At 43.8% G+C, this 23,932-nt stretch overlaps 1 protein-coding gene and 1 long non-coding RNA gene across 2 annotated transcripts in view; both read right to left on the bottom strand.

The window, feature by feature from the left end:
* Positions 1-23,932, bottom strand: part of col5a1 (procollagen, type V, alpha 1) — a gene marked incomplete in the record, with an annotated part of 131,853 nt that overhangs the window by 79,739 nt on the left and 28,182 nt on the right. Inside the window, 2 exon segments of the mRNA XM_029709864.1 lie at positions 13,517-13,679; positions 17,014-17,227. Coding sequence (XP_029565724.1) covers positions 13,517-13,679; positions 17,014-17,227 — 377 coding nt within the window.
* Positions 6,025-6,635, bottom strand: LOC115159807 (uncharacterized). The gene is made up of 2 exons (XR_003868956.1): positions 6,599-6,635; positions 6,025-6,223 (listed from the first exon to the last, which is right to left on the bottom strand). It is a non-coding gene; the product is annotated as an uncharacterized LOC115159807 (long non-coding RNA).

The following is a 23,932-nucleotide window of genomic DNA, read 5'->3' as shown; positions in this document are numbered from 1 at the left end:
GGAGATGGTGATGTGGGAGTTGGGGAACCACTCTCAGACACAGTAATATTAACACGCACACACACGCACACACACACAGACACAAAGACACACTAATATTAACACACACACACACACACACAAACACACACACACACACACAAACTGTCACAGTAATATACACACCGTTAGAATTGCAGTCACCCATATACACCATCAAATGTCCTTTCAGACACCACCACAGACACCCCCATACATATCCCCACACACACCCCCACACGCACAATTAAGGCGTCAGCATGCTTCAGTTCGTCTGGCGCCTAGCCAAACTTGGCTAGGAGAACCGAATGAGTGTGCTCGCATACTCCCTTAAAAGACATTGACTTGAAAAACAAGAAAAAACTGCAATATTACTGTTTGTCCATTTTGAGATGTCGCAGCCATTATTCACTTCCTCAAAACATTCTGAATTAATTAATTAAAGACAAGTGTCAAATTCATTCCATGCAGGGTCTAGTGTCTGCAGGTTTTAGTTTTTTCCTTTCAATTAAGACCTAGACAACCAGGTGAGGGGAGTTCTTTACTAATTAGTGACCTTAATTCATCAATCAAGTACAAGGGAGGAGCTAAAACCTGCAGACATTTGGCCCTCTTTGGAATGAGTTTGACACATGATCTAAGATAACTTGAGAAATCTGTCATTCATTTTGATGCTTTTGCCGAGGAGATCTTAGTCGTGCAATTCTACATCTAACTAAGATGTTTGGTGCAGTATTTCTCAATGAAAAAATTAGCATGAAAACAAGTCGTCTCTCGTTGAATGACAACAAAGACTTTACTGAAGAATCCCTACTGTTGACCAATCAATGATGAAGGAGCGTAGACTTCGGCCACCAACTTCGCCTTGCCTCAAGAGAAACGTTTGCGTGCCCAAACAGCCAAAAAAACCTTACCGAAGTCCAAAACGAATTAAAACGTCACAAAATGTCGTCATAATATATGCACAAATTCTTCTGAACTGTTTTGGGTGGGAAGCATGAGGACGCCTTTAGACACACACAGACACCAAATCAAACTGTATTTGTCACATTCTCATAAACAACAGGTGTAAACTAACAGTGAAATGCTTACTTCACAACAATGCATAGAGGAAAATATTAAAATAATAACGCGAGGAATAAATACACAATGATTAAAGATAACTTGGCTATATACACAGGGTACCAGTCCCGAGTCCATGTGCAGGGGTATGAGGTAATTCAGGTAGATACAGGATGTACATATAGGTAGGGGTAAAGTTACTAGGCAACAGGATAAACAGTAGCAACAGTGTAGAATGGATCAAAAGAGTTAGTGTAAAAGGGGGTCAATGCAGATAGTCCGGGGTAGCTATTGGTTAACTATTTAACTAGCTATTCAGCAGTCTTATGCCTTGGGGATAAAAGTTGACCAGGATCCTGTTGGTTCCAGACTTGGTGTATCGGTACCACTTGCCGTGCGATAGCAGAGATAACAGTATAAGACTTGGGTGGCTAGTATTAGGGCCTTCCTCTGACACCACCTGGTATAGAGGTGCTGGATGGCAGGGAGCTCGCCCTGGTGATGTACTGAGCCATTCGCATTACCCTCTGTAGCACTTTGTGGTCGGATGCCAAGCAGTTGCCATACCAAGCAGTGATGCAGCCAGTCAAGATGCTCTCAATGGTGCAGCTGTAGAACTTTTTGAGGATCTGAGGGCCCATGCCACATTTTTTCAGCTTCCTGATGGGGAAGAGGTGTTGTTGTGCCCTCTTCACAACTGTGTTGGTGTGTGTGGACCATGATAATTCCTTAGTGATGTGGACACCGAGGAACTTGATGCTATCGACCCGCTTCACTAAAGCCTCATCGATGTGGATGGGGGCGTGTTCGGCCCTTCGTTTCCTGTAGACCATGATCAGCTTCTTTGTCTTTCTGATGTTGAGGGAGAGGTTGTTGTCCTGGCACTGCCAGGTCACTGCCCACACTGCCAGGTCACTGACCTCCTCCCTATAGGTTGTGTCATTGAAGATGGTGATCCTTCCTACCCCTGTTGTTTCGTCAGCAAACTTAATGATGGTGTTGGAGTAATGCATGGCCATGCAGTTGTGGGTGAACAGGGAGTACAGGAAGCGATAGTCATTTAAAGAAGTTACCTCGGTGTTCTTGGGCACAGGGACTATCGTGGTCTGCTTGAAACATGTTGGTATTACAGACTCAGTGAAGACACTTTCCAGATGGTCAGCACATGCTCTGAGTATGCGTCCTGGTAAACCGTCCGACCCCGCGCCCTTTGAATGTTAACCGGTTTAAAGGTCTTACTCACATCGGCTACGGAGACCCAGATCACACAGTCGTCCAGAACAGCTGGTGCTCTCATGTATGGTTCAGTGTTGCTTGCCTCAAAGCAAGCATAGAAGGCATTTAGCTCTTCTGCTGGACACGTACACACACACACACGCAGTATGCCCTCTAGACAGTATTGGGTTCTCAGAGCTCAGTTGAGCCAAAAGCAACAGGCGGGTTTAGCACCTGACTTATCCACCAGACCCTCTTGCCCCCTCTCACCCTCCCTCCCTCCCTCCCCCTCCCCTCAAACCCTCCTCTCCCACCTCCTCTCCCCCTCCCTTACCACCTCACCCTCCTCTCACCCTCCCCTCACCCCCTCCTCTTTCCTCTCACCCTCCCTTACCACCTCACCCTGTTCTCACCCTCCATCACCCTCCCCTCACCCCCTCCTCTCCCCTCTCACCCTCCCTTACCACCTCACCTGCCCTCACCCTCCCCTCACTCCCTACTCTCTCCCTCTCAACCTCCTTTATCAACTCACCTCACCCCTCCCCTCTGTCTGCTAAAGAGACCTCCACCGCACAGGATTATGAGTGGACTCAGGTTGTATTCCCATTTCCTGTCCCTCTTTCTGACTATGACGTTGGCTTAGGGGCACAGTGGGAAGGGGATGCAGAGGTGCACCATGAGAATGTTTGGCTTGGCGCTTTGCTGAAAGCCACAAAATAAGTGCTGAGGGCAAACATCTATGTGTGGGCCTGCTCCAATCATTAAGCGGGTTGAGGGAAGGGGTGGGGGGGTTTGGGTTGAAATCCATACATCTGCCATGAATGAAGGAAATTCTCCAGGTGATCCAGGAGAGAAACTTTTCTGTCTGTGGGGCTAGAGGACTGAACTGTGTTAAACAGTATAAGATCATATAATAACACATTAGGGGCTACCAGTTAGCGTGTTGTTACAGGGTAACTAAGCATAGATGGCATCATAGGACAAGGACAAGTGTGAATGAAGTAAGCTAACTAAGATCGAGTCGTACTACACCGGCTCTGACGCTCATCGGATGTGGCAGGACTTGCAAACCATTACAGACTACAAAGGGAAGCAGAGCCGAGAGCTGCCCAGTGACACGAGCTTACCAGATGAGCTAAACTACTTCTATGCTTGCTTCGAGGCAAATAACACTGAAACATGCATGAGAGCACCAGCTGTACCGGACGATTGTGTGATCACGCTCTCCGCAGCCGATGTGAGTAAGACCTTTAGACAGGTCAACATTCACAAGGCCGCAGGGCCAGACGGATAACTAGGACGTGTACTGCGAGCATGCGCTGACCAACTGGCAAGTGTCTTCACTGACATTTTCAACCTCTCCCTGTCCGAGTCTGTAATACCAACATGTTTTAAGCAGACCACTATAGTGCCTGTGCCCAAGAACACTAAGGTAACCTGCCTAAATGACAACCGAACCGTAGCACTCACGTCTGTAGCCATGAAGTGCTTTGAAAGTCTGGTCATGGCTCACATCAACACCATTCACCCAGAAACCTTAGACCCATCCAAATTTGCATACCGCCACAACAGATCTACAGATGATGCAATTTCTATTGCACTCCACACTGCCCTTTCCCACCTGGACAAAAGGAACACCTATGTGAGAATGCTATTCATTGACTACAGCTCAGCATTCAACACCATAGTGCCCTCAAAGCTCATCAATAAGCTAAGGACCCTGGGACTAAACACCTCCCTCTGCAACTGGATCCTGGACGTCCTGACAAACCACACCCAGGTGGTAAGGGTAGGTAACAACACATCTGCCACGCTGATCCTCAACACAGGGGCCTCTCAGGGGCGCGTGCTCAGCCCCCTCCTGTACTCCCTGTTCACTCATGACTGCACAGTGGTAGGCCTGATCACCAATAACAACGAGACAGCCTATAGCGAGGAGTTCAGAGACCTGGTCGTGTGGTGACAGGACAACAACCTCTCCCTCAACGTGATCAAGACAAAGGAGATGATTGTGGACTACAGAAAAAAGAGGGCCGAGCACGCCCCAATTCTCATCGATGGGGCTGCAGTGGAGCAGGTTACATGAAATCCAAATAAAAATCTATTTAAATTACAGGTTGTAATGCAACAAAATAGGAAAAACACCAAAGGGGATGAATACTTTTGCAAGGCGCTGTAGCATCTGTTTACCATCAGTCAACAACAAGGCTGCTTTTAGAACTATCTACTGCCTCTTTGTGACACGCGTCTGAAAAAGGTTGAAAAAGTGTTTCAATGCACAGGAAAATATAGTTTTACAGGTATTATACTGTATATGAAATATTAAAGTACCCAAACAAATACTTCTGAAAATATACTTTTTAGAGGTAAAGTTAGGCAACACGTAAGTTAGAGTTATGACTTACTGTATAAATTCAGCTTTATGACTAAGAGACTGCTGTTACAGTAGCTCTGCTATAAGGGCTAATAATTGGGAAACAATAAAACACGAGCCCGTAGAGCCCCAATGGAGAACTGCTGACATCACTGATGCCCACTCCTCACTACGGGCCATGGAGTCCGCTGGGTTTATGAAGCACTACTGACACAGCTGGAAAAAGTGACACACCAAGCTAGGGAAACTAGCTTGGCCTACGGCTAAGGGCTGTATCGAGAACAGCCCTTAGCCGTGGTATATTGGCCATATCCCACAAACCCAGAGGTGACTTATTGCTATTATAAACAGGTTACCAATGATATTAGAACAGTAAACAAGTAGTTTTGCATCATACCCAGGGCTGATGCACTACCCAGTTTATAATAACCCTTATCCTTCAATCTTTCTTTGTATTTACATGTCAAAGGAGAGAGAAGAGGTTATGAAACCCAGGATGGAAGGAGAGAAAAGAGTTCCTCCAAAGTGAAGAAGAGGAAAGAACATGCGAAACTCCTTTCCTTTGCTCTACACTCTTAGAAGAAAGGGTTCTATCTATACTCCATACTCCTCCTGCATACTTACGCTAACCCCTGTCTCTACTGTAAGTCCTCTCTTCTCCACCTATCTACTCCTCACTTCAACCTACTTGCCGTCTTCCTGTTTTTCTACCTCCCATCTCCCCCTTTCTTTCCCTCATCCCTCCCTCTGTATTTCCCTCACTCTTCCCTCTATCTTTACCTTGTCCTCCTCCATGTCTTTCCCTGTACTCTCCTTTTCTTCCTCCCCCTCTCCTTCCACCGCCAGCCCCCCTGTCCAGCCACCCCATCCTGGGACAACCTATCAGCAGTGCCATGGAAACCTCTGGATGATGTAATGCAACATGGCCGCCGTTCAAAGGCTGACATCAGTGTAGAGAGAAGAGAACTACTCATTCTTTCCAGGGTCTGGACCAAAAACCTGGCTCACACTCAACTACCTCTCTCTACCTCTGTCTCTGTCGATATCTGTGGCTAGCACTCTCTCTCTCTCTTTCTCTACCTCTGTCTATATGTGGCTAGACATCTCACTCTATCCATCTCTTTCTCTACCTCTGTCTATATGTGGTTAGACCTCTCTGTCTCCATCTCTTTCTCTACCTCTGTCTATATGTGGTTAGACCTCTGTCTCCATCTCTTTCTCTACCTCTGTCTATATGTGGTTAGACCTCTGTCTCCATCTCTTTCTCTACCTCTGTCTATATGTGGTTAGACCTCTCTGTCTCCATCTCTTTCTCTACCTCTGTCTATATGTGGTTAGACCTCTGTCTCCATCTCTTTCTCTACCTCTGTCTATATGTGGTTAGACCTCTCTGTCTCCATATCTTTCTCTACCTCTGTCTATATGTGGTTAGACCTCTCTGGTCTTCCATCTCTTTCTTACCTCTGTCTATATGTGGTTAGACCTCTGTCTCCATCTCTTCTCTACCTCTGTCTATATGTGGTTAGACCTCTCTGTCTCCATCTCTTTCTCTACCTTGTCTATATGTGGTTAGACTCTGTCTCATCTCTTTCTCTACCCTCTGTCTATATGTGGTTAGACCTCTGTCTCCATCTCTTTCTCTACCTGTTCTATGTGGTTAGACCTCTCCTGTCTCCATCTCTTTCTCTACCTCTGTCTATATGTGGTTAGGACCTCTGTCTCCATCTCTTTCTCTACCTCTGTCTATATGTGGTTAGACCTCTCTGTCTTCCATATCTTTCTCTACCTCTGTCTATATGTGGTTAGACCTCTCTGTCTCCATCTCTTTCTCTACCTCTGTCTAATGTGGTTAGACCTCTCTGTCTCCATCTCTTTCTCTACCTCTGTCTATATGTGGTTAGACCTCTCTGTCTCCATCTCTTTCTCTACCTCTGTCTATATGTGGTTAGACCTCTCTGTCTCCATCTCTTTCTCTACCTCTGTCTATATGTGGTTAGACCTCTCTGTCTCCATCTCTTTCTCTACCTCTGTCTATATGTGGTTAGACCTCTCTGTCTCCATCTCTTTCTCTACCTCTGTCTATATGTGGTTAGACCCCTCTGTCTCCATCTCTTTCTCTACCTCTGTCCTATATGTGGTTAGACCTCTGTCTCCATCTCTCTTCTCTTCCTCTGTCTATATGTGGTTAGACCTCTCTGTCTCCATCTCTTTCTCTACCTCTGTCTATATGTGGTTAGACCTCTGTCTCCATCTCTTTCTCTACCTCTGTCTATATGTGGTTAGACCTCTGTCTCCATCTCTTTCTCTACCTCTGTCTATATGTGGTTAGACCTCTGTCTCCAGTCTCTTTCTCTACCTTCTGTCTATATGTGGTTTTAGACCTCTCTGTCTCCATCCCTCTTTCTCTACCTCTGTCTATATGTGGTTAAACCTCTCTGTCTCCATCTCTTTCTCTACCTCTGTCTATATGTGGTTAGACCTCTCTGTCTCCATCTCTTTCTCTACCTCTGTCTATATGTGGTTAGACCTCTGTCTCCATCTCTTTCTCTACCTCTGTCTATATGTGGTTAGACCTCTGTCTCCATCTCTTTCTCTACCTCTGTCTATATGTGGTTAGACCTCTGTCTCCATCTCTTTCTCTACCTCTGTCTATATGTGGTTAGACCTCTGTCTCCATCTCTTTCTCTACCTCTGTCTATATGTGGTTAGACCTCTCTGTCTCCATCTCTTTCTCTACCTCTGTCTATATGTGGTTAAACCTCTCTGTCTCCATCTCTTTCTCTACCTCTGTCTATATGTGGTTAGACCTCTGTCTCCATCTCTTTCTCTACCTCTGTCTATATGTGGTTAGACCTCTCTGTCTCCATCTCTTTCTCTACCTCTGTCTATATGTGGTTAGACCTCTCTGTCTCCATATCTTTCTCTACCTCTGTCTATATGTGGTTAGACCTCTCTGTCTCCATCTCTTTCTCTACCTCTGTCTATATGTGGTTAGACCTCTGTCTCCATCTCTTTCTCTACCTCTGTCTATATGTGGTTAGACCTCTCTGTCTCCATCTCTTTTCTCTACCTCTGTCTATATGTGGTTAGACCTCTCTGTCTCCATCTCTTTCTCTACCTCTGTCTATATGTGGTTAGACCTCTCTGTCTCCATCTCTTTCTCTACCTCTGTCTATATGTGGTTAGACCTCTCTGTCTCCATCTCTTTCTCTACCTCTGTCTATATGTGGTTAGACCTCTCTGTCTCCATATCTTTCTCTACCTCTGTCTATATGTGGTTAGACCTCTGTCTCCATCTCTTTCTCTACCTCTGTCTATATGTGGTTAGACCTCTCTGTCTCCATCTCTTTCTCTACCTCTGTCTATATGTGGTTAGACCTCTGTCTCCATCTCTTTCTCTACCTCTGTCTATATGTGGTTAGACCTCTGTCTCCATCTCTTTCTCTACCTCTGTCTATATGTGGTTAGACCTCTCTGTCTCCATCTCTTTCTCTACCTCTGTCTATATGTGGTTAGACCTCTCTGTCTCCATCTCTTTCTCTACCTCTGTCTATATGTGGTTAGACCTCTCTGTCTCCATCTCTTTCTCTACCTCTGTCACTGTCTACATATGTGGCTACACTCTTAGAAATAAATTATTTGGCTGTCCCCATAGAAAAACACTTTTTGGTACAAGTGCAAACCCTTTCGGTTCCAGGTAGAACTCTTTTGGATTAATGTAAAACCCTTTCCACAGAGGGTTCTACATGGAACTCAGAAGGGTTCTACATGTTTTCTAAGAGTGTAGCCCTCTCTCTCTCTCTCTCTCTCTCTCTCTCTCTCTCTGTATCATGGTGTCTCTCTCCCATTCTCTCTTTCTCTCATTCTCTCTCTTTCTACCTCTTTGGCTCTCTTTCTATATCTGTGCATCTCTCCATTTCTAGAATTCTATTTCCTTCACCCCCTCTCTGTCTCTGTCTTGTCTACATTTACCCTTTTTTGGAGGATCAGTATGTTATTACCGAAATGGAGAGTTACTGAGAGAGTAAACTGTTCTGGATATTCTCCATTACTTCTGACTGAAATTTTACAAAGGTAGAATTTCCAAATTGGAAAATCCCTAAATCTGTAACACACTAACACAGCTGTGCACACACAGACACACATTCTCTCTCTCTCTCTCTCTCTCTCTCTCTCTCTCACACTCTGTCATCCCCTTCCCTCTTTCTCTCATCCCCTTCCCTCTCTCTCTCACCCCCCTTTTTTTCTCACTCTCTCTCTCTCTCTCTCTCTCTCTCTCGCTCTCTCATCCCCTTCCCTCTCTTTCCAATCCCCTTCCCTTCCCTCTCTCTCTCTCTCTCTCTCTCTCTCATCCCTCCATCCACCCTCTCTCTCTCTCTCTCTCTCTCGCTCTCTCATCCCCTTCCCTCTTTCTCTCATCCCCTTCCCTCTCTCTCTCTCTCTCTCTCTCATCCCCTTCCCTCTCTCTCACCCCCCTTTTTTCTCTCTCTCTCTCCATCCCCTCCCCCTATCTCTCTCTCTCTCTCATCCCCTTCCCTCTCTCTCTCTCTCTCTCTCTCATCCCCTTCCCTCTCTCTCTTTCTCTCACCCCCTTCCCCCTCTCTCTCCCCTCTCTCCCTCCTCTCTCTTCTTCCTTCCTCTTTCTCCCTCAGCCACCTCTCCCTCCCCACGCTGGACCCCATCTGTCCTGTCTGTATTTGCTCTCTCTCTCCACCCCTTGACTTCACATAATGTGTTTTCCAGTCTGCCTGCCTGGCTGCTTGGCCTTAAATTATCCCAGGTTTTTCTTGGCACGGTCAATGGGAAACAACAGCGTTCAAGATCAGGGGACACGGTCTGCTGACGCCCGCTGCCAAGACTAGCGGTCTCTCTCACACAGACATAGTGTGCGTGCACACACACACACCCACACACACACACACACACACACACACACACACACCACACACACACACACACACACACACACACACACACACACACACACACATGCAATCACACATATAGACACATTCTGACACGCACACACAGGACATAACATTTGCTAGCTTCTGATTAATGACTTCCTGATGAGTTAATTATACATAAAAGGTTTAATAAATATAAACAGCTATAACTACAGTACTCTGTAACTATGTAATGACACTATCGCTAGATACTCTATTCACAAAGGTCATGTAATAACCAATGATGTCATGCAATATCATGGTAAAACGTCTGCGCCACTATGGTACTACTAGCTAGGGTATGATGTCTATGGTAAGTACTACCCGTAAGTTCACAGAAATACCACACTCACACATGGTACTTAAACATAACATAGGCACCCTCTCTCAAACCACAATAACCATGTCAACAACCAAACCACAAACCACTCCAGCATAACTTGTCCTTTACAGCTGTATGTAGGGAGCAGGCTCTGACTCCTCAGGAAGCTCACAGGCAGATGCAACATATTGTTCACAGTAATTCCTCTATTCACACACAGCAGGTAGGGGTTAGAGTACAGTACACCCTGAGGGGGTCTCTCTCTATCTCTCACTTTTATTTATTTCTCTCTCTCTCTCTTTTTCATTCCACCTCTTTCTCTCTCTCTCTCTCTTCCTTTCCACCTCTCTCTCTCCCTCTCTCTCTTTTTCTTTCCACCTCTCTCTCTCTCTCTCTCTCTTTTTCTTTCCACTTTTCTCTCTCTCTCTCTTTCTTTCTGCCTCTTTCTCTATCTCCCTCTGTCATCTGAGGGTGTTTAATGTTTTATTGCTTCTCTCTCTCTCGATTTCTCTCTCTATAAATGCCTTATCGCGGCAGGAATCTATTTCTGAACTTTCTGCCGATATTCAAGGAAATACTGAGTGCCAGACTTCTCCCTTTCACTTTTTTGATATTGTAAACTCACTCCCTCCTCTTACCTCTATCCAATTCCCCACCTCTCAGTCTTTTTTCTCCGTGCACGCTTACAAGATATTGATCTTGGGATCAACTGGAAATTTGCAGGAATCTGAATGAAATGACCCAGCCACTGAAATCAAATATGTTTATCTTTGTTTTCCCGCTCACCACCTTTCAGCTGTAACCTAGAGTACAGTAGGGGAGCAGGGAGTGAGGGAGAGAAAGAGGAGAGAGAGGAAGTAAGTGAGAGAAAAGGGAGAGCGCTGAGCATAATTTGGAAACTATGTGGCATGTTTTCCATTTTCTGGGAGTGCAGCTGGAAGCCTGTCCAGTCTCCCAACTGGGCTGACAGACACACAGCAGTAGGATAGAACGTTTAAACATCTTTCACAAAATGTCTGCCTGTTCTGTTCCCACGGTAACCGCTAGCCTGTTGTTGTGGGTTTCGGTTGTTTGAGTTGCTGGATGTGATTTGTGTTGATGAGGAAGGATGCTATAGGCTACAAAAAGAAGGAATTAAAACTTTACTAGATCAATCAACCGAACTGCTGCTGATGATGTCATCTGTAAAAAATGGACTGGTGGTTATTAGGATCACAGTGGGGGGAATAACGGCTGTATTCACTCACACACTGTATTCACTCAGACACTGTATTCACTCAGACACTGTATTCACTCACGCACTGTATTCACTCAGACACTGTATTCACTCAGACACTGTATTCACTCAGACACTGTATTCACTCAGACACTCTATTCACTCACACACTGTATTCACTCACACACTGTATTCACTCAGACACTGTATTCACTCAGACACTGTATTCACTCACACACTGTATTCACTCACACACTGTATTCACTCACACACTGTATTCACTCAGACACTGTATTCACTCAGACACTCTATTCACTCACACACTGTATTCACTCACACACTGTATTCACTCAGACACTGTATTCACTCAGACACTGTATTCACTCAGACACTGTATTCACTCACACACTGTATTCACTCACACACTGTATTCACTCAGACACTGTATTCACTCAGACACTGTATTCACTCACACACTGTATTCACTCACACACTGTATTCACTCAGACACTGTATTCACTCAGACACTGTATTCACTCACACACTGTATTCACTCACACACTGTATTCACTCAGACACTGTATTCACTCACACACTGTATTCACTCACACACTGTATTCACTCAGACACTGTATTCACTCAGACACTGTATTCGCTCAGACACCGTATTCGCTCAGACACCGTATTCACTCAGACACCGTATTCACTCAGACACCGTATTCACTCAGACACCGTATTCACTCAGACACTGTATTCACTCAGACACTGTATTCACTCAGACACCGTATTCACTCAGACACTGTATTCACTCAGACACTGTATTCACTCAGACACTCTATTCACTCCCACAAAAAACACTTGAAACTTGAAACACACACATGCATGCGCCAGGAACGGACACACACACACACACACAAACAAACACACACACTCACAAACATACTGTATGTGTGTACATTGCACTTAAACCATAGAGTCCAGTTTGACAAAAAGCATACAGTGAAAAGATTATTTCTATAAAAGGAGTTACCAATGAAATACGTGAAGTATCTTTGGACTACATGAAGTGGATCCAATGCGGTCATGGCATTTTGTCAGCTGGTTACTTTCATCCAAAAGACTGCCGGTCCCACAGTAATTGACTGTTCATTAACATAAATATGTTTTGCATCTCAAGTGCCCACTATTATCTTCTAACTAAAGAATTAGAATAACTAGAATGTCTCCATGATTCCAACGGTCACCCTAAGTGTTCTGACCTAAACTGCATGTCAAATCCCAATTGCAACATTTGGTTTAAAACAAGGCCTAGATTTTTTTGCCAATATCGTACAGCCCTACGTGGCAGTGTGGAAATGATATCAAATGAGTGCAGGAAATGCAGAAATATGAAAATGCAGAAAATTATTTTTGGTTGAAGTTTAACTGAACAGTATAAAACAATCAGAATGGAGAGAGACCCATTGAAATCACTTAGAAAGTATGTTTTCACCCTAGAGTCAAAACCTACTCCTAAAGAACACAAATACCGTCATACCATAAAATATTAGAAAAATACAGTGATATGATATTGCAGCCACATCGCCCAGCCCTAACACTATCCACTGTGGGGTGTATTTGTGTGTGGGTTCTGTTTAGATGAGTGAGTGCAATTTTCTTTCATCCTCTACCCAGGGTTTACTTTAAAAAGTACAAAGAACAGTTGGATCACTCCCTTAGCAACTCCTTTATAAAAAGTTACAACCAAATGTTCAAAAAGAATACATCACGTCCTTTATCTCTTTTCTCCATCTCTGGCATAAGCAGCAGTATTTGATATTGTGATGCTTGTCAGGTGTCTCCAGGTCTCTGTGATAACCCCCAGGGCTTGGCTGTCTGTCACTAGTCTCCAAATCAGCTCAAGTCATCTCCAACCACAAAGCATAGTTTAAAGAACAAGGGATGGAGGGATGGCGGGAGGGGGGAGGTGAACACTAGTTCCCGCAATGAAAAAATGTCCACTATCTGACTGAGTTCAACGCCTCTCTTAGTGTACACAAAGACGTGGCAGTGAGTTTGAACGGAGAGAGAAAGAGATAGAGAGAAGACCACATACACAGCTATACACAGCTAGCTGTGCAGTTCCAAATAGGTGTTCACAGCAACACTTTATGAAACACCTGATCTAAGTCTTCACAATAATAACAAGACAATCCAGCCTGAAAATCCAGACCAAAAACATCTTTGCGGTTCAACGGGCAGAGATGACGATCTGTGCACGGCTCATTTCCACACAACTTTAGGTTTTAGAACGCAAATCACAAATATCACAATCAATGAATAGGACGAAGCGAAGGACCATGTAGATAAGCCAGCAGATCTACCTCAAAGACTTCTTCATCAAGTATTCTAGTTCCGAAGACCACAATTCCTTTGGTGTCGATGATGGGGTGTGGGCTCCTGGACAGTTTCTGGGTGGTCTTCTTTTTACAGTCCAGGATGATGGTGATGCTCTGTTTGTGAACACTGATGGCCACTCGGTGCCACCTGGGGACAGGAACAGAAGGTTAGCTCTCTCTCTCACACACACACACGCTTCACTACAGTTATACTAGCTGTGAGATGGATAAAAAGTCCCACGTTTCACTATGCTACAGTTACTAGCTGTGAGATGGATAAAAAGTCCCACATGTTTCACTATGCTACAGTTACTAGCTGTGAGATGGATAAAAAGTAGCATGTTTCACTATGCTACAGTTACTAGCTGTGAGATGGATAAAAAGTAGCATGTTTCACTATGCTACAGTTACTAGCTGTGAGATGGATAAAAAGTCCCACATGTTTCACTATGCTACAGTTACTAGCTGTGAGATGGATAAAAAGTCCCACATGTTTCACTATGCTACAGTTACTAGCTGTGAGATGGATAAAAAGTAGCATGTTTCACTATGCTACAGTTACTAGCTGTGAGATGGATAAAAAGTCCCACATGTTTCACTATGCTACAGTTACTAGCTGTGAGATGGATAAAAAGTCCCACATGTTTCACTATGCTACAGTTACTAGCTGTGAGATGGATAAAAAGTCCCACATGTTTCACTATGCTACAGTTACTAGCTGTGAGATGGATAAAAAGACCCACATGTTTCACTATGCTACAGTTACTAGCTGTGAGATGGATAAAAAGTCCCACATGTTTCACTATGCTACAGTTACTAGCTGTGAGATGGATAAAAAGTCCCACATGTTTCACTATGCTACAGTTACTAGCTGTGAGATGGATAAAAAGTCCCACATGTTTCACTATGCTACAGTTACTAGCTGTGAGATGGATAAAAAGTAGCATGTTTCACTATGCTACAGTTACTAGCTGTGAGATGGATAAAAAGTCCCACATGTTTCACTATGCTACAGTTACTAGCTGTGAGATGGATAAAAAGTCCCACATGTTTCACTATGCTACAGTTACTAGCTGTGAGATGGATAAAAAGTAGCATGTTTCACTATGCTACAGTTACTAGCTGTGAGATGGATAAAAAGTCCCACATGTTTCACTATGCTACAGTTACTAGCTGTGAGATGGATAAAAAGTCCCACGTTTCACTATGCTACAGTTACTAGCTGTGAGATGGATAACAAGTCCCACATGTTTCACTATGCTACAGTTACTAGCTGTGAGATGGATAAAAAGTCCCACATGTTTCACTATGCTACAGTTACTAGCTGTGAGATGGATAAAAAGTCCCACATGTTTCACTATGCTACAGTTACTAGCTGTGAGATGGATAAAAAGTCCCACATGTTTCACTATGCTACAGTTACTAGCTGTGAGATGGATAAAAAGTCCCACATGTTTCACTATGCTACAGTTACTAGCTGTGAGATGGATAAAAAGTCCCACATGTTTCACTATGCTACAGTTACTAGCTGTGAGATGGATAAAAAGTCCCACATGTTTCACTATGCTACAGTTACTAGCTGTGAGAAGAATAAAAAGTCCCACATGTTTCACTATGCTACAGTTACTAGCTGTGAGAAGAATAAAAAGTCCCACATGTTTCACTATGCTACAGTTACTAGCTGTGAGATGGATAAAAAGTCCCACATGTTTCACTATGCTACAGTTACTAGCTGTGAGATGGATAAAAAGTAGCATGTTTCACTATGCTACAGTTACTAGCTGTGGGACTAGTGAAACACTGATATTACAACCAGGCTGGAGTATAGGGATGTTTTTCAGGATATTGTCATTTTATTTCACCTTTATTTAACCAGGTAGGCCAGCTGAGAACAAGTTCTCATTTACAATTGCGACCTGGCCAAGATAAAGCAAAGCAGTGCGACAAAAACAACAACCCAGAGTTACACATAAACAAACGTACAGTCAAATAACACAATAGAAAAATCTATGTACAGTGTGTGCAAATGTAGAAGAGTAGGTCGGTAAGGCAATAAATAGGCCTTGGAGGCAAAATAATTACAATTCAGCATTAACACTGGAGTGATAGATGTGCAAGTAGAGATACTGGGGTGCAAAAGAGCAAGAGGGTAAGTAATAATACGGGGATGAGGTAGTTGGGTGTGCTATTTACAGATTGGCTGTGTACAGGTATAGTGATCGGTAAGCTGCTCTGACAGCTGATGCTGAAAGTTAGTGAGGGAGCTTCAGTGATTTTTGCAATTCGTTCCAGTCATTGGCAGCAGAGAACTGGAAGGAAAGGTGGCCAAAGGAAGGGTAGGATAGGGATGTTTTGTTCAGGATAGGGATGTTTTGTTCGGGATAGGGATGTTTTGTTCGGGATAGGGATGTTTTGTTCAGGATAGGGATGTTTTGTTCAGGATAGGGATGTTTTGTTCGGGATAGGGATGTTTTGTTCAGGATAGGGATGTTTTGTTCGGGATAGGGATGTTTTGTTCGGGATAGGGATGTTTTGTTCGGGATAGGGATGTTTTGTTCGGGATAGGGATGTTTTGTTCGGGATAGGGATGTTTTGTTCAGGATAGGGATGTTTTGTTCGGGATAGGGATGTTTTGTTCGGGATAGGGATGTTTTGTTCAGGATAGGGATGTTTTGTTCAGGATAGGGATGTTTTGTTCAGGATAGGGATGTTTTGTTCGGGATAGGGATGTTTTGTTCGGGATAGGGATGTTTTGTTCGGGATAGGGATGTTTTGTTCGGGATAGGGATGTTTTGTTCGGGATAGGGATGTTTTGTTCGTGATAGGGATGTTTTGTTCAGGATAGGGATGTTTTGTTCGGGTTCAATGTCTACACATCCGAGGGCACTGTAGCGCACAAAGCTCAGCTACAGTCAATCCGAGCAGGTCTTTATATATAATACAAACTACCTTGATTGACTGGCTAGCTAGATAACAAGCTATGTGTTAGATGGACAAACAGCAGATAATTGAGATAATGAACATGGGTGACCGGTCACCTGCACAACTAAACCCCAAAGTAGGGTGTCCACCAGACGCATCAAAGCTACACCAACCCACACCTGCGCTCTGATTACAGAGAAGCAAGCAGCTAAACTGACAGCAGATTGTCTGATATGGTACAGTATAACAGATGTCACTGTTGAGGACTCTGAAGAGTGACTAGTGTGATATAATGCAGTATATGTGTGCCATAGTATATCATAGTTTACAAGCTGTGTAAGCACTAGGCAGACTGATAAGGTATACTGCAAGATGACTAGGGTTTATTGTATGGTATGGTATCAGACAAGGTCAACATACTTTCCGTTGTCCCGGATGAGTCCTCTAAAGAGGAGATAGTTTAACTATAAACTACTATATATATATAATGTACTATGTAATAATATCAGTGTACTATCTAATGACATAGTAATACTGTGTGTGGAATGAGGTGAACCTACTTTCCATCGGCCAGATTGAGACCTCTGAAGAGGGGGTAGTCCTCCGGGCTGGGTTTACCCATGTGGTCCTCATACAGGAAGACAGGAGAGCGTCCCACCTCCACCCCAAGCTGCTGGATACCCTGCTCGTTATACACAGACAGCAGGAAGGACTGGGAGCCCTTCTTGGGCTTCACTGTAGCCAGGATGGAGAAGTCCTCAGGAAACACATCAGCTGAGAAGGGGGAAGAGTGGGATGGAGGAATGGAGAGAGAGATAGAGAGAGAGGGGGGGACAGAGAGAGGAGTTATAACACACCAGTTTATGTAATTTACTGAACAGGGAGAGTCAGAGGACCACACCACTACATGGGTTTTATGTAAAGTATTGTTTTCAAGAGTAAAATCTGAATAAAATCCCAAAATTCAGTCCATCAAATAAATGGTGTACTGCACGGAAACTACACTATGATAACTTTTAGAGACACAGTCAATACATTGTTATGTACTGAAGCAGGCAGAGGAAACAAACAGGGAGAAGGATGAAGAACATGGGATAGAGGAGATGACAACGTCTTGGAGCATCTAAAGCAAACAATAGCTCTCTCCAACCCTCCAACACTGGCCAGAATACTGAACAGAACAGCACAGAGCTGGGAGGGTTGGAGAGAAAAGTATGGAAGAGAGAGAGGGAGGGAGAGAGAGAGCAAGAGAGTAGGACAGGAAGGAGAACAGAGTAATGAGAATAGCATGTGGTCCCTGGGCGGCCGTCGAAAACACTTTCTCATTTTCTCAAACCCCTCTTCCCCTCTCCTCCTTTCCTCTCCTCCTCTCTCTGACCTGATCCATCCACCAGACACATAGAGAGACAGAGAGAGAGAGGGACAGGGGAGGGAGAGAAAGAAAGAGAAAATTAGGATAGAGACATGTTTGAAAATAAAGGATATGAGAAGAGATGCTGAGAAAGAGAATGAAAGCCAGAATAAATAAGTATTTATAGAACAACAAAACACAGGACAAACAAAAACAGGAACAAGGGGTGAAAGGAACAGAGGAGAAGTAAAAGAGAAGTTTCAACCCACTCTCTCCCTCTTCAGGAGCGCCCACTTCCCTTCTTCCCTTCATTCCTCCCTCCATCCCTCCATCTGCATGCCTAGTCTAAACTCTCCCTCCATTTTGTGAGCACCAGCTACATCTGTGAGACATATGCCCTTAGAGCAAGGCCTTATGGGACATTCTCAGCCCCCCAACAAGGGGGCGGGCCTTGCTTTTCCCAGAAGACAATGGTGTACTCACATACATGTGCAGGTTAGACTCACATTTAGTTCTGGCACCATTCATAAGTCCCAGGACTAGACAGCTGCATTTGTTTTAAGGGTAGAGGAAAGAGGTAGAAACCTGCTGAGTTTATGTAAACCATCATGACTGAATTATGTCTTAGCATGATAGTTGTCTTTGCAAAGTGTTTTTCTAACTACAAAGACAGAATGTGAGAGTGTGGAGCTAAAGCTATGTTGTACTACTACATTAGCATATTGTGAAGGAACAAATGTAGGATCTTAATTTCAGCCAGTTTGCTGAAGCAGGAAAATAATCCTGCAGTAACAGAAATGGGAATTATTATGTAGATTATAATTAATGGAAATTTTTGTAGGGTTTTGATACAAATGTCATTAGGGCAAATCAAGTCTGAAATTTCTAAGTGGAAATTACAAACTTTAGAAACAAGTTTGCATTTCCTGCTTTGCATGAAAATTCTCAGCAACAAAAGAGCGATCAAATTAAGATCCTACATCTATATTTGTGACGGTATTTGCTCATTTACACTTAGACACGAAGGGTAAGTAAATGTCTCACATGAGAAGTAAAGCAGTCCTATACTTTAGTTCGGAAACATCTCTCTATTTATTTTCTAACTTCACAATTTCAGGCTAGGGTCTATTTTCTCAATTTCCGCCTGACTGACATGCCCAAAGTAAACTGCCTGTTGCTCAGGCCCTGTAGCCAGGATATGCATATAATTGGTACCATTGGAAATAAAACACTCTGAAGTATGTAGAAATGTTAAAATAATGTAGGAGACTTTAACACAATAGATATGGTAGGAGAAAATCCAAAGAAAAACCAACCAGAATGTATTTTTTTGAGAGCCCATGCTCTTCCAATGGAAAGTATAGGGAAAAAATGTAATCTAGCTCCCAGCATACAATTCCTATGGCTTCCACTGGGTGTCAGTAGTCTTTGTTCAAAGTTTCAGGCGTGTTTCTTCCAAAACGAGGAAGAATAGTGAGTTTTGATACTGGGACACAGACTTGGAAATTTGTGAGGGCACTCGCCTGCTAATATCATTTTCCTATTGAACATACTTCTTTCCGAATGAAATATTATAGTATAATTACATTTTAGGGTATCTGAGGATCAAATAGAAATGTATTTTGATATGTTTTAACAAAGTTTAGCAGTAGCTTTTTGGATTCCTTTCTCTGCATGTTGAACGAATGGATTACTCAAATAGATGGCTCCAACTAAACAGACTTTTTTGGATATAAAGAAGGATTTTTTTCTAACAAAACGACACTACATGTTGTAGCTGGGACCCTTTGGATGACAAATCAGAGGAAGATTTTCAAAAAGTAAATGAATATTTAATCACTATTTATGAATTTATGAAACCTGTGCTGGTGGAAAAATATTTTGATTTGGGGCGCCTTCCTCAAATAATCGCATGGCATGCTTTCACTGTAAAGCCTACTGTAAATTGGACAGTGCAGTTAGATTAACAAGAATTTAAGCTTTTAACTTATATAAGACACTTGTATGTACCTAAATATATAATCATAATTTTTATGATTATTTATTTGAATTGCGCGCCCTCCAGTTTCACCGGAAGTTGTCCGGGACGCCTAGCCTTATTAAGGAACTTCAGACTATTAACTCCTCGTCTGGGAAGGCAAGATCTTTCCTGAACATTTGGATCAATGTGTATGGATCAACATTTGGATCAGGCTGTGGTCACCGTGGAAACACAGCATTAGAGCGTCGCTGAGACAGACAGCCAATCAGAGCGCTTGGAGGTGAAGGACGCCTTGACGGGAGAGCAGTGGGAAGGTTCTGGAGCCTGAGGTTAGGAGCAGACAGACACTGGAGAGAGGAAGGGAGGAGAGGAAGGAGGGAAGAAAGGAAAGAGAGAGAGGAGGGGGAAAGCGCTCTAGTCACTGATGGAAAAATATGTATTTCTCATCATCAGCCATTTTCTATTTTCTCCACTTTCGCTCTCTCCTTGTTGTCTGTCAATCTCTATCTCTAACTGTTTCTCTCTCTCTCTCTCTCTCTCTCTCTCTCTCTCTCTCTCTCTCTCTCTCACTCAGTAAAGACAGAAAGACAGGCCTATAATCACTTCATGCAGTGTCCACACGTCTTGGCAGTGTGTTCCAGAGGAATTCTCTTTGGCTCAGAGTGAGAGAAAGAGAGAGGCAGCAGCTGCTTGAGTTTGAGTGGCAGATGCTTTGAGAGCAGAGCAGAGAAGAGCAGAACAGAGCATGGTAAGAAGAAGAAGAGAGGTGAGAACAGGCTACAGTAAGAGTTGCCAACTTGCCACTGGTGCATTCCTCTCTACCCCTCAGCTCAGCTCAGCTCCAGAGTCCTCAGACAACCCTTTGGAGCAGACCAGCTAAGCTCAGCTCATCTCAGCAGAGCAGGGAGTGGCAACCTCGGATCGCTTGCTCATGAGCAGAACGATGGAATGTAGAGTGACTGAACAGTTTTGTGGTGACAAAAAGGTGAGAAAGAGAGAGGAGGGGGAGACAGAGAGAGTCTGGGTTGAATTATTATTTATTAACGAAAAAACACAAAAGTCTTTCAATTGTAGATTTGAAACACTCCTGAAAGGGCACTGTAACACAACTAGGGCTGCAGTGCACTGTGAGTGGTTCCCATTAGCTTAGTCAGGAGTTGGATCTCAGCTCTGCTGAGTTTAATTTATTTATTCTACGTTTTCTCCCTAATTGGTAGTTACAGTCTTGTCTCATCGCTGCAACTCACATATGGACTCGGGAGAGGCGAAGGTCAAGAGCCATGCGTCTTCCGAAACAGAACCCAACAAAGCCGCACTGCTTCTCGACACAATGCCCACTAAACCCGGAAGCCAGCCGCACCAATGTGGAAACACCGTGCACTGCACCCGGCCCGACATAGGAGTTGCTAGTGTGCGATGGGACAAGGACATCCATGCCTCCCCATGGGTCTTCCGGTCGCAGAGCCTGGACTCGAACTCAGAATCTCTAGTGGCACAGCCTTAGACCACTGCGCCACTCGGGAGGCCTAGCTCTGCTGTGTTTACATGCTGGCTCATTTTTTCTTCACTAGTGGGAGCAAAGGAAAAGGAGGAAGAAAGGAAAGAGGAGGAGCCCATTCTCCTGTTAAAAGAAGTGGTTATGATAGGCTCCTCTGGTGTGTGTGTGTGTGTGTGTGTGTGTGTGTGTGTGTGTGTGTGTGTGTGTGTGTGTGTGTGTGTGTGTGTGTGTGTGTGTGTGTGTGTGTGTGTGTGTGTGTGTGTGTGAACGTGTCTGACAGAGAGAGAGTGATAGTTGTAATGGTTGGTTTACCCTGGCAGCGCCACTTCCCTACAGCATCTTTCAAGAAAAGTCTGGGAATGCCAGACTACCCCTAACAGCCAATCAGATAGCTCCCAGATGCTCCCAACAGCCAATCAGACTCTGTGGATGGATTACATCCTGTTCTAGCAACCAATGAGTGTGACTTGTAATAAATGAATAACAGTATTAGTAACTGTAAAAAAAAAACAGTACAACTTTATGAGTAAGTGGAACTGTGTTATTCAGCCTCTTATGATAATTGGTACATACAACTGGTTATAATTGGGCTTTACCAGAACAGATGAGTTGGAAATGTGCTGTAGCTAATAGCTGTGTTCGGTATTTATTGGTTAAAGAGGGGAGAGGACGGGGAGAGTGATTTGGTTTGCCACTGTGTCTCCGGTTTCGCTGTGCTGGCATACCTCAGTGTCTAACTCCCCATCCACATCTGCTCTGTGTGTGTGTGTGTGTGTGTGTGTGTGTGTGTGTGTGTGTGTGTGTGTGTGTGTGTGTGTGTGTGTGGAGAGAGAGAGAGTGGTGGTAGTGGCCCCCCTATGAAAGATAAGATAGTAATGAACAGCATGTCACCTCTAAAAAGCAAAGGGAAAGCTAGAACATATGCTCTGTCAGAAAGACTGATCTGAGAGGAGCACAATTGTGACATGGCTTTCCTCAGCTTGTCATCTAACTGTTGCCTTCTCTCTTCGAGCTCTTTGGCGAACACTCCTGTTTTCTCCTCCAAACCAATTTGGAAGAAGGGAGGAGGAAGAAGAGAGGGGAGAGAAGGGAGAGGGGAGAGAGAAGGAGAGGAGACCACCCAGCTACTACAGTCCTGCCATAGGCATGGATCCCAAGACACCCCACTGTGAGATAAAAGTCGCTGTGTGAGAGAGGTGGGACGACCTCAGTCTTTCCTTACAGTTTGTAGCCCACTGATGTTGTCAATTGTTCACCCTACTAACCCTACTGAGTGTGAGAGAGAAACCTACTGTAGACCATGGAAACCCTGTGTAACATCTCTGAAACGATGAGTATGTGCATATGTTAATGTATGTGTATAAGTGGCTTTTGACTTCCAACTGCTCATCTCTTTGGGAAACTGTAAAAGAGGGACAGAGAGTTCTTTCATAAAGAACATTCCAGACTATTCTGACGTAGGAGTCTGAACATTAGAGTCAGAGGTAAGGACATGTTGAGAGAAGCCAACTGTCCCGTTGGTCTGTTCGTCTATTTATAATCCCTGAAGAGAAGATGGGAAACAACCACAGCACAGAATCTCTCTGTTTCAGCCCCTCCATCCTCTAATGAATCACTTCTTCCACGTCTGCTTAATGATAGCATGTCTACACTCGTTCTTTCCCAACACATCATCAGCTCAGAAAATGTCTGTGGGTTTGACAGAACATGCTCGTAATGTTCCTAGTTCCTAATCTAAAATGTGTTGATGGGGGGGGGGATGTTACAGTCTTAACAAATCAGGCTAAGAGCCAAAGTTTAGTAGTAGTATAGAGGGTAATAGAGAGAAGGAACTGGACCAAATGATCTCGCTCTTTCTGCCTTCTGGAAGATATTAGCTGTACTTTATTGGCATGGGAAACATATGTTAACATTGCCAAAGCAAGTGAGGTAGATAATATACAAAAGTGAAATAAACAATAAAAATGACCAGTAAACATTACACTCACACATTACACAAGTTCCAAAAGAATAAAGACATTACAAATGTCATATTATGTATATATATACAGTGTTGTAACGATGTACAAATGGTTGAAGTAAAAAAGGGAAAATAAATAAGCATAAATATGGGTTGTATTTACAATGGTATTTGTTCTTCACTGGTTGACCTTTTCTTGTCGCAACAGGTCACAAATCCTTCTGCTGTGATGTCACACTGTGGTATTTCACCCAGTAGATATGGGAGTTTATCAAAATCGGGTTTCTTTTCTAATTATTTGTGGATCTGTGTAATCTGAGGGAAATATGTGTCTCTAATATGGTCATACATTGGGCAGGAGGTTAGGAAGTGCAGCTCATTTTCCACCTCATTTTGTGGGCAGTGTGCACATAGCCTGTCTTTACTTGAGAGCCAGGTCTGCCTACGGCGACCTTTCTCAATATCAAGGCTATGCTCACTGAGTCTGTACATAGTCAAAGCTTTCCTTAAGTTTGGGTCAGTCACAGCCCCAGGACCAGCTTGCTTAGGGGACTCTTCTCCAGGTTCATCTCTCTGTAGGTGATGGCTTTGTTATGGAATCGCTTCCTTTTAGGTGGTTGTAGAATTTAACGTCTCTTTTCTGGATTTTGATAATTAGCGGCTACCTAATTCTGCTCTGCATGCATTAC

The sequence above is a fragment of the Salmo trutta genome, chromosome 23, assembly GCF_901001165.1.
Source record: "Salmo trutta chromosome 23, fSalTru1.1, whole genome shotgun sequence".
NCBI classification, from domain to species: Eukaryota; Metazoa; Chordata; class Actinopteri; order Salmoniformes; family Salmonidae; genus Salmo; species Salmo trutta.
This window is presented reverse-complemented; position numbering and strand designations above follow the sequence as displayed.